The 12,179-nt window shown below is 39.3% G+C and overlaps 1 protein-coding gene across 1 annotated transcript in view; it reads right to left on the reverse strand.

Moving 5' to 3' along the window:
- Window positions 1–9,831, reverse strand: part of LOC121508610 (Kv channel-interacting protein 2-like) — a 28,821-nt gene extending 18,990 nt beyond the window's left edge. The window contains exon 1 of the mRNA XM_041785567.1: window positions 9,579–9,831. Within this exon, the coding sequence (XP_041641501.1) occupies window positions 9,579–9,651 (73 nt within the window). The 5' untranslated portion in view covers window positions 9,652–9,831. The remainder of the gene's footprint in view (window positions 1–9,578) is intronic.
- Window positions 9,832–12,179: the final 2,348 nt, after the last annotated feature.

Raw genomic sequence — 12,179 nt, forward strand, 5'->3', positions numbered from 1 at the left:
GTGAATACTTCTAAAAGAAACATCGAAGCTTCAGATCACCAGGAGGATGTGTCTCTCCTAATGTAAATCTTTTGGGCTCTTTAGAGCGATTGCACCAGTCATCCACCAAACTAATCGGTCAGCTTCCAGACAAGCAGGTACAAAATGAGTCTGGAATCAAGAGAGGGACTGAGGTAAAAAAAAAGTTGGCCATTGAGAAAACTTTAATCAGGAAGTAGGTGGATTTTCCTGGAAAATTACCTAACAAATATACATGCTTGTTTTAATTTGTATCATATCCCCGTTAAAATTATTCAGGACAACTACACACACTAACAGCCAGAGATCTCTGGATAAGACTTATGGATGAACAGACAGGAAATAGTGACATGACCTCTTTAAACCTAAAATAGCATAAATTGTCCTCAAAAGTTAGCTTTCCTTCATAACATGATGGAATGATTAAAAAGGTTACCACTATTAACATACATTTACTTGTTAGATTTATTACATTATCTAAACATGTCAACTTCACAACTGGTAAAAAAAAAAGAAAAAAAAAACAGCAAATAGCCCTAAACATGTGATTTTTTGTTGGGATCTTCAAACACTGTTGGTTCACTGAAAGAATTTTGTGTTTTCTCCAACGTCACAGCAACTAAAGTCGGGTCATGAAGCACCAAATGAATGTTTGTAAGCTAATGTTGCCACGGCAACAGCCTCTGTGCTTACCATAATCCTGAGTGGGACATGCTTCAGATTACAGACATCAGTCTCATTCAAACCCTGGACAAATACATACACTACACAGAGGCTTATTACAATTCCCAAAGTCATCTCCTCCACTGACATCACATTGTCCCAGGTGAAGCTGACAGAGGTTTGGATCATAAATTCATTTCACCTCCTGTGAACTCACACAGACGTCCCCTCATCAGCTGTGAAGGATCAGCTTTGATATTTTGTTACACAACATTGATCTTAATACATCAATCCAGACTACAAATCCACTTGGCACTTACAACATGATGTCTACTTGCTGCTGAGAGGCTGTGATTTTCAAATCTGCATGTAATTAAATTACATAAAAATAATATTTATGTTATCAGTAACAGGTTTCCATGCTTTAGGATAAAACCCACAAGCACTTTACGAAGATCTGATACACACTAGTGTAATCACACAAACATACAAAACATCTTTAGTCACTTGCAATGGCTTTACCCAACAGTAACAAATATTCAACATTAATCATATTTAAAGTTCAGTATTATCTGTTTATTTAACATGCACCTGGTTGTTAAGTGACCTCTTTTTGGGCTTTTATACTTTAATTTTGAATGGACGATAAATAGAGTGGGTAACTGGGGAGAGAGGGGGAAATAACATGAGGAGGCTGTGGGTTGGATTTGCCCTGCACACTTCTGACTATAGCCTCCATACATAATCACAAGGCCATCTGTGATAAAGCATTGCATTGTTACATGGTAAGGCTGCAAACAACTGCTACTTACCAAGAAAAAAAGTTTGAACATAAATAACTATGCTATAGATTTTTAATAGTAAAAAATAAATCTAAATGGTACAACATTTAGTAAAAGAGATATTTGGACTTCAGCCTGTACTAATAGAGACCTCATAAACTGCTTATTTGTTTTTTTTGTCTTTAATTTCCCTTGGGTTCATGAAAGTATCTATTTAATCTATCTAAACCTAGCACAAAAAGTTAAGACATTTGTGTTTCAAAGATTATTTCTTTGTTGTAACAGGGCTTCTTGGAAATAAATCTCATATTACATTGGTGCCAGATCCACCCAGTCTGTTCGATGGCCATGTCTGGCCCATGTATTTGAAACACAAAAACAATCAAAGCCTGAAAGCCTGTTTATATCCCTTTTAAATGGTTTAAGGAACATGCATTTGTGGGATGAACAGCAGAGCTGAGTATGTTGGCTGTGTCCATGAGAAATGTGCCACATCTTCTCTGCCAGTGCCAAAAAGCTTATCCTGCCATTAAGCCTTGTCAGGTGGACTGGCTGATTAAAATCTGAAGAAAGAAGACATATCTGCAATTTATCAATTATTCATTTAACAAACAGGAGCCTCGGTGGTGTGTGTGGAAGAACCATACACAGCCACAACAGCCTGGCTCCTCCTCATGCTGGTCACCAGCCTGGTCACACACTGCTGGGGGATTCTTCAACCAGCATTTGTTGTAAGTCAGACACTGTTGTTGTGTTGGTCACTCCTGCACAAACAGCACTCCCAAGCTGATCCCAAAAGTATTAAATATGGTGCTAATTAGGCATCTGATGGTCAGCACCTGAGGGTACCAGAAGCTCAAAACAAGAGTCACTAGCAATAGCAGAATAAGTTGTTTTGCATAAGCAGAGAAGAATAGGCCATTTTTAAACCCACACACTATCTATCTATCTATCTATCTATCTATCTATCTATCTATCTATCTATCTATCTATCTATCTATCTATCTATCTATCTATCTACTTATCTGTCTGTCTGTCTGTCTGTCCGTTTGTCTGTGCCTGTCTGTCTACCTATCTATCTATCTACCTACCTACCTACAGACACAATATATTAGGTTACCTTCAGAGTCAGTGTGAGAGCCAGCAGGCATGTACACACTGGCCATTCTAGAGGCTCAGAAAAACTGCTCCTGATGAAATATGATGCTTCTCGTGACATAACAATGCACATTCTTGCCTGATTCATGACTTTTTAATATACTTTATTCTCACAGCAGTGATCTGCTGACCATTTAACAAGCACAGAGAATATATTTTGATAGGCCTAACAACTTTATGCAAGATGATTTAACTGCAAGGAAATGAGGCATCACTAAGGCAGAAGTTTGTTTATTTTTAAATTTTATTCATCAACAACATTAATATAAAACTTAGGGAGCTACAAGGTGGGGTATTTTGCAGCCCATGAGAGTGTGAATGTAATAAAAAGCACATGTTTTCATACTTTATAACAACGATCTGATAGATGAGGATATTTAAGAGAAAGATTAAATTAGATTAACTTAATGAAACAAAGTAATACCACTGATAATCAGCCATGCACAATGCAAAATACTCCATATAAATATTGATTGTTCCTTTTATAAGTCATTTTATGACTTAAGTTCCAAACCATATTCATGTGAAATAATCAAAAAGGTTTTGAAATAGCTTTTTTTAACTTACTATTTTACTTTATTTTTTGAACAGCAGGCTTTGATGTAAATGAGCTGTGCAGCACACCATCACTGTGGGTTTAGCTTTGACTGGCTCCAGTCTGTTCTAGTTTTTATGTTAAGCTAGACGAAGGCTTTTGTGTCTTTGTGCTAAGCTAGGCTAACTGTTGTCAGTCTCTCCTCAAAGGTTTCAGGTCTTTATGAGAAGATAAGGTTACAGCTTTAAAGGGATACTTCAACATTTTGGCAAATTCGCCCACTGCCATAATTCCTATAGTCTTAGTAATAGGTTCTTACCTTCAGTTGTTGGTGCAAGCTATTTTTAGATCGGCGCTACCGAGTTCTGACCTGCTGTGCCAACTCAATGTAAGCAGACGGTATTCGGGTATTAGCATGGTGAATGTGCAGGTCACAACATGTCCATGAGAGCGTTTTGGAGTTGCTGGATTGTGTATTTGATGAGTTTGATGAGGGAAACCCGGAATACCGTCTGCTTAGATTGAGTTGGCACAGCAGCTGTGAACTCAGCAGCGCCAATCTAAAAATAGCTTTCACCGACAGCTGAAGGTAACGAACCTATTACTAAGACTATAGGGATTATGGCAATGGGCGAATTTGCCAAAATGTTGAAGTATCCCTTTAAGTGTTGATTTTGAACTGAGCTGTTTCCACTCTTTAGCTAGCTAGCTAGCATATAGCCAGATGTTTCACTGATTCCAAAGGAAATAAGGTGACCAGATTTCTGAAATGAAAACTGAGGACATTTCCAGCTTAGCAGAAAAAAAAGCATGAGTGGCAGAAAGCATGAACCCGTGACAGAAATTAGTAGTGAAGGGTAAGAGGTATTATTCCAGCTGACAAGTCCCATCTTTTTAAAAATTACACCTTGATGATGTTCACCATGTCCAGTAAAGATCCTCAGCTGATGAAATATATTTATAGAAATGTTTTCAGCTAAAACGGTACGTTAATAAGGACACAAGATGAAGCTGGGCTATTACAGTACAAGCTTTCAGACAGTGATGAACATTAGCTTAACCTCACTTCATTCTCCTTTCCCTTTACCTTAAAGGAAAATTTAGACCTTAAATTTCAGCAACAACTATGTGGTTAAATAATACTTAAGATAACAAGGCATCTAAAGACAACAGATTATGTTTTATAGCTTTACAAATAGTCCTGCATTGTCCATTTAACACAGTTTTATAGGGGAAAGATCAACAAATGGTGAAGTCCACTGATATTTATCACAGATCAAATACAGCAGTCGTTGTTAACTAGTATGATTTCTATTTGGTTTAAATACTGGCACAGTGATATGACTGGTGTCATGTCTTTAAGACAAAGTAGGCTACCTGTTTAAAGAGCAAAACTCAAGGTTTCAGGTCTAAATGCTAAGCTAGACTATTTTTTTCCAGTGTTTTTACCACCTAGGCTACGTCTTTCCAGTCTCGAGGTGCAGCTGGTGGCCTAGTGGTTACATTTGTGAAACCAGTTCAGAGAGGCTGTTGGCCTTGAAGCAGGCCAGGGTTCAAGTCCTGTTGCTCCTTTCCTGCAGTCTTACTTTATAAGGTCTTTGTGCTATCTGGGCTAAATGTTGTATATATTTTTATAAGACAGACTGTTATTAGTTGTTTTGCTAAGCTAAGATTACTGTTTGCTGTCTTTATGCTTTGCTAGCTTTATGCTAACCTAAGCTTATCTGTTTCTGGCCTTCATGCTCAGTCAAGCCAACAGTTTCCGACCCTTTTATTACACCAAATAAAGGGCTTCAGGTGTTTATACATAATTTGGATAGCTGTTTTCTATATGCATGCTACACAATATCAACTGCTTCAGGTCTAAATACTAAGCCAGTAGTAATGCTGGCGGTAGCCCTATATACTTTGAGATATGACATTTACTCTCAGGAGAGCTAAGAAAGGAAAAATCAAGGCCGAGTTTCTACATGAGGTCATGGTTCAGCTGCAGCACAGCAGCAGTCAGTCAGACTCACGCTAACATGTGAAGTGTAGAGTAGAAAGTGATGACTTGAAAAAGATCCACTATTTATTATTAATGAACACGTTAGGGGTAAACAACATGAGGTCTTTTAGCAGCTCTACAGCCAAGTCTCTGCACATAAAGACCATTTTCTGCTCAGTCTTAGCGTGCTTTTATTCAGCTTATAAATCTTTTAAACATACTTTTAACAATATTTTTATAAGCAGTGTTTTTTCTATCATCAATACATTTACTATACGTGTGGTGTTTGTTGGACAGCGAAGGCTGCACCTTCACAGGTTTGTGCCTCAGGCTGCTGAACACCACACTGCCTCTGTGCTTGACTCTTTAATCAGAATGTCTGTTTGTGTCTCTTGAATGCCCCCTGAAGCCTCAGTGTTCATGCACCTGCTCACTGTTTGCTTAACCTACAGTTGAATGGAAATCACACTGCCTATTGTGCCTGCAACAACATCAGTGATTAAATGAACCCTAATGTTTCGATCATCTACTCATTCATCTAATCCAGTGTTTTTCCTGCTAGCTAAATAAGAGCAGCTCTAAGACAGTTATTTTTAAACATTTATACAGTCATGCTGAAAAGAAATGACTATTTTGGGAAGTTGTCATGATAATGACAGATCAGCTTGATGAAGCACTGAGCATGAAGCCACAGTATGCGTGATTGTGTGAGAGAGAGTAGAAAGAGAGAGACAAATAATGGGATCACAAGATCTCTAAAGATTCTCGTCTTTGTGGCATCCATCAGATAAATTAAACCAGAAAGGTGAGACACAGAGAAGAACCTCACCAAACTATGACTGAAACACACACTGGGTTTCATTTTATTAAACAAGAAAAAGACAGAAACAAAACTGCCCATTTCTTATCTTTATCTTCTGCTGTCTCGTCTCCACTCCAAGCTTTTCTGAGTGCCGCTGGACTAGCAAGATGTTTTACACCTTTGGATCCTACTGATGTAATCTTGAAAAGGAGATAGACCAGTCAGACTCCATGTCTGTTGGCAATTCCATCTTGAAAAGCTCCAATCTACACCGTTCATGCCAAATTGATATCAGTTCTACCGATCAGCGTTGCTTGAGGACAACGAGGCAGTAGCTTCGTGTGGGTTTTTGTTGTTCTGTGAGCTGAAAGCAATGGCTGCTGCCATCGCAGCAATTATCTCGACTGTAGCTAAGTGTAGCCGCAGTTTTATCAGAACTGGACCACATCTCTGTACGAAATAAAGAGCAAAGAACAGCACTGAAAGCTTTTCATGACAGAAAAAAATGTTTTCACTCTTCTGCTGACCTGCTTTGGCATGAGTTTGCAATCATTACAATTCAAACTAAAACAAAGAGCCACACTGAAAGCTTCTCTTAGCTGTGAGGATGTTGTTGCACATCTCCTGATAGGCTTCAGCTTGAATTTAGCCACGTATTTGTTCTGCCATTCAAACACTATACGATACGGTAATCACACGTATTGATGCATGTTTCACATAATCCATCTAGCCATAACTGCTGTGACAGCAGTCTTAACATATACATTCCCCAGGGTGCAGTTAACAGAAAAGCCAGCAAATGGCAGCAGTTGTAAAATTGCATGATGGAGCACACGCCTAACTCAACCAAAACAAGTTATAGGTAAAACACCAGATAACATGGACTACAGTTTATATCTGCTGCCAGCAGGACTCAGAGCAAAGATACTGGATTATATCTGGTTTCTTTTAAGACCCCAAAGTCAGGAGCTGAATATGAGTCATGCAAGCTGTCCAAAATCAACTAGAAAAGCACTCGGAGAGCGCAGACCTCCGCCATTAGCCCTATCTCCCAATAGTGAAGAATCCTTTAAAAAATTTCCTGGATCCGTCCCCATGTGCCCCCCACCACAGCATTCACCAATTACTCCCTCCCCGGTGGGGTAGAAACATGGTGAGGCAAAGCACTGGCTTCGCTACGGATGCCAACAGATGCAACCATGGTCTCACCGGATGACTGGAAGTCATGGCAGAGGGTGAATATTCCTCTATTCTTCCCAGCATTGTGAGTATTCTCGCTACAATTCGCTGTCTTTCTTTCTGTTACGCTCCAAACTCATCTCCTCGGCTGGGCGTGCATCTTTCAAACTCTATAAACTCCAAAACTTTGAATAGAAACACACCCAAATACTGCTGCTGGGATTGAAGCTACTCATGTCCGCCATCTCCTGGTGTAAAGTGGGAACAGCGCAGACCTCTGCCATTAGCCCTATCTCCCAATAGTACAGAATCCTTTAAAAAATTCCTGGATCCAGATGGTGATCCAGATCACTCCCAAAATCTTATCAGTGCTTCCTTATGCCATTTCTGACATTTCCTGAAAATTTCATCAAAATCTGTCCACAACTTTTTGAGTTATGTTTCTAAAAAACAAACAAACAAACTAACTAACTAACAAACCAACAAACCAACCCGATCACATAACCTCCATGGTGGAGGTAACAATACCAACCTTCATTGACACACACCAGGCTAATTAGCAGGTAGCAACAACAGCTAGGCTCATCTGTGTCATCCTGATCAGCAGTGAATGACACTGTTCATTCAAAATTTCCCTCACTTCTAAACTGGATCAGGAGATCATAGGCAGCACTTTATGCTTCATTTGTAAAGACAAAGAGAGCTGCTGATACTGACAGCTTAAAGCAACTACTTCAGTGTAAGTAACGCTGTTTAATTCTTACTCATCTGCACAGAAACAGCACTGCTGTTTATGTCAGCTTATAGTAAAGAGAAACCAGAATATGATATGAAAAGTATGTAAAATAGGAAGAGAGACAACAGAGAGGGCTATTTAAGTTGGAAAAAGTCACATATTACTGTATTGCATCAACAGCTAAATGTTTATAGAGTATTTTAATGTACTTTGTCTCAGATGATCTGAATTTAGGTGTTTTAAAGTGTAAGAATCACACAACTATACATCTTCTGCCCCCTTCTACAGTAAAGAACAGCAGCTGTGGTGAATTCAGTGTAACACATGTTTATTACGTCACGTTTATTTTCCCAAGTCAACATGTCTCACAACATGTATCATGAGGCTGTGGAAAATATCCAGCCCAACGAATTACCTCATTTTGTCTTGTCGCTCTGACTGTCCCATCATGAATGTGACAGACAAAACGTTCGTCCAATCACCCCATGAGAATTTTTTTAACTCCTGCCCTTCCCAAACACTTCACATGGGAGGTTTCCCAGATGAATGTGAAATATATCCATGCAATGTCTGATGAAACAGTCTATTTGGCTTGCCAAGTATTTTTTTTTTGTACTGAGTTATAGCTTTAACTAAGGATTCCTTAATATTCCCTATTCATTGTTAAATCCATTCATTTGTTTTGTTTTTTTGCAAAACATCTGTGGAGCATGTAATATTTTAAAAATGAATGCACGATATTTTATTACTGCATAAATGCTGATATATACAAATTAACTTTGGCAATGACAATACTGATATATCAGTGTAGTTCAGACCTAAAACTTCAGTCCTTAAAACCCACTTTAAAGTTTAAGGAATGAGAATGAACAGAGACTACAGCTGACACAGGTCTGCTGGTCCAGCCTAAAACTCCACTAACTTATTCAGACATACAGCAGATATTCATTTAACTAATTGCTGAAATTTTTGCTGTAACTTCAACAATTACCTCAATATCAAAACATCTTGAAAGTTTAATTTTGGTTTAAAAATGATAAAACAATAAAAGATAAAAGAGGCTCTACTTACATTTACTTTGGTCAAATGGTAAATTAATCAACTTTTCACACTCGTTATAATGATATTATAGTTGTGAAATTAATTTAACATAAGCACAAGTATTTTCTGATATTTTTGTCTTCTTACAGTCAGGAGATTTAAGCTTCACCTTTATCACTAAAAATGCAAAAGTATGATAAAGACACCATCCATGAAACACACCTCCCAAAGATGTTTTTCTGATGGCCTGAGTTGCAGGATGCTGATGACCAGTCGGGCTGTTTGTTGTTAGGGGAAAACTGCACTGGCTCTTCCTTTTCTCCTTCTACAGTAAAAAGTTATGCAGTGATTTTTTTTTCTGTGTGTAAAATACTCCAAAAGGTACCTCAAAATAAAGTTTGCATGAAGGATATAAACATTATGGGATGTTCAGAGAAGCTGTGGGGGGCATGTCCACAATCACGCGCACTGTTTGTACCCATCTGGTTCCTTCTTGTAACAAATTATGAAACAAGATTACTTGTCACAGGTCGTCCACTGTATGATACAGCCTGAAATCTTCGGAGAAGCAGATAAACGTTTCATGAGCGCACAGAGATCGCCAGGTCAGCAGAAACAGCAGAAAACCAAGCACTGTGGCATCATGTGTTTTCATAAATTTAGCGTAACTGTATTACCTGTTAGTGGGTCGTAAGATCTGTCAAGCTCTCTGGAGTCTGACAAACTCTGATCCTGACTCCTGGACTTCATGTTTCTGTTTTCACACCGGATCCACCAAGACGAACCTGCCGGATCTGCGTCTTTGTGCGCCGAAGCCACAACTCGTCTACGACCTCTGCTTCTTCATGTCCACAGGTTTGTCACCCTGGGCTGAGGGATCGTCGACACGTGTAAAAAAGTCCGCGTTCAGCTCCGCTCTGTGTGTTTCTGTTCGTCTTCATCCAAACTGAACTCTATCCCCCTCGCGCTCAGCAGCTGCGCGCGCTCACATCCACAGAGTGCGTTCTGGCGTCACGCTGGGACGCTTCAGGATCACACAATGCTGATAACGTGTAGAGTCACGGCTTTGGTGATGTTTTCACTCTGCTGTCTCTCTGGGCTCTCAAAAAATGGTAGTTTGACCGTAAGAGCATTAGTGAAAGAGAGAGGGTGTGTGTGTATGTGCGTGTGTGGGGGTGTGTGTGTGTGTGTGTGGGAGGGGGGGCAGAGAAAACACCAAGCACCAAATCCAGTCAAAAACAAGCTAAAGAAAAAATGAAGTCTAAAATAAAAGTCTCATTACACAGAGAATGAATTGGTAAAAAATAACATAGTTACAAAGAATAGCAAAATTTTGAAAAAATCACTATATGGACAAAAGTATTTAGCTATATCTGTTAATTATTAAGTTCTGGTGTTTCAATCAGACCTTTTACCCCAGGTGTATGCAATCAAGCACCAGCCACGCAGTCTCCAGTTGCACACATTTGTGATGCAAAATCATTCTGAAGAGCTCAGCAACTTCAAGTATGGTACTGTGATGGATACCACCATTGCAATAAGACAATTCCTGACATTTCACTCAGGCAGGATATTCCACAGTCAATGGTGAGTGACATCATTAGAAAGTGGAAGCATTTAGGAACAACAGCAACTCAGCCAAAAAGCAGAAGACCTCAGAGCAGGGTCAACGACTGCTTAGGCGCATGGTGTGTAAAAGTCACCAACACACTGCTGATTCCATAGCTGAAGAGTTCTGAACTTCCAATGGCATTAATGTAAGCACAAAAACTGTGCAGCAAGAGCTTCATGAATGAGTTTCCATGGCCAATCAGCTGCATGCAAGCCACACATCACCAAGTCCAGTGGGTTTTCCAGCATGAATGCCCTGTTTAAGGTCACGCCACAGCACCTCAATCAGATATAAGTCCAGACTATGACTAGGCTACTCCAAAGCTTTCTTTTTGTTTATGCATTCAGAGGTGATCTTGCTGGTGTGTTTGGGATCATTGTCCCGCTGCAATGGGCTTGATCTTGAGGTCATGAACTGATGGCTGGACATTCTCCTTCAAGATTTTCTGGTAGAGATCATAATTCATGTTCCATTAATTACAGCAAGAGGTCCTAGTCTCTCTGGTCCCACCATAAGGCATATTTACTTAACAGAAAAAAATGGATACGGTCCCAGGGTGCATGTGCACTCTAGCATTACCTTCAACACAAACCTGGAAGTGCCTTTTTTAGATCATTTCTCCCTCATTATAAGACATTTATAAGTGAAAACCGAATGTTGATTTTTCTTGTTTAGAAAGTACACCTCATGAGGTGAGTTTTTTTTTTTTACAGAGTCCTCAAGAACTAGGCTGTGGGAGTGGGCAGCACTGGGCAGTGCTGGTCTTAACTTCTTGGAAATGGTGAATGTGTGATGGGGGGTTTCCATGTTTCAAAATGGTCCATTTTTTAATTAATATAGATATTTCAGTGCAGGAAATATACAGACTGTATCTTTAAGGGGCCACAAAAAAAGGACTTGGCCCCAGGGCCTCTAATTGAATAGCCTGGCTCTGTAGTCTAGTATCCTTTGCCATCATTGAATGTGGGTCTGTGGATGGGTGAATGTGACATGAAGTGTAAAATGCTTTGTCAGAAGAATTACTCCATTAACCGTTTATGGAGCAGCACAGACATACAGACAGAGGAACGATGGAGAGCACATCGGCTGATCTGGGCCTCTCTGATGGATGGTCTCACCTTGGCTCGGGTCTTGAGCAGCTTTGGCTCGATGAAAAGAAGTAATACCAGAGGATCAATATCCTGTCAGCCCTGCATCCTTGAGCTGGTTGAGTAGACTTAACAAATGACTTACTCATATTTCAGAAAATGCAAGCACCAAGGTCTTGATTATTAAAAAAAATCATTTGAATAATACATCCATAAATACACACTTAAAGCCTGATGTAGACAGAGGAGGCCATGGCCTGATTTATGAGATAAACTTCTTGATTTTCACTGCTTTGTTTCACATCAGAAGCTTCTATTTTTAACACTGGGGCTCGTAAGACTTTGAGCTTTTCTGGGACATCACCAAGATTTACAGAAAGAGTGACTTAGTGGCTATTACATTTATATCTTATCTTTTTACCCAAGTATATTTTTAAAACCTTTTTCAACTTTGCTTTGTAGTTATAATTTGTTAAGAGGTTTTGAATAAGGTTAAGAAGCTGGAAAGAGTCTCATATTTCAGCACTAGATTCTTGCTTCCAGAGCAAAAATAAATAAATGAAAAAAGATAAATAAAA

The sequence above is a fragment of the Cheilinus undulatus genome, linkage group 4 (assembly GCF_018320785.1).
Source record: "Cheilinus undulatus linkage group 4, ASM1832078v1, whole genome shotgun sequence".
NCBI classification, from domain to species: Eukaryota; Metazoa; Chordata; class Actinopteri; order Labriformes; family Labridae; genus Cheilinus; species Cheilinus undulatus.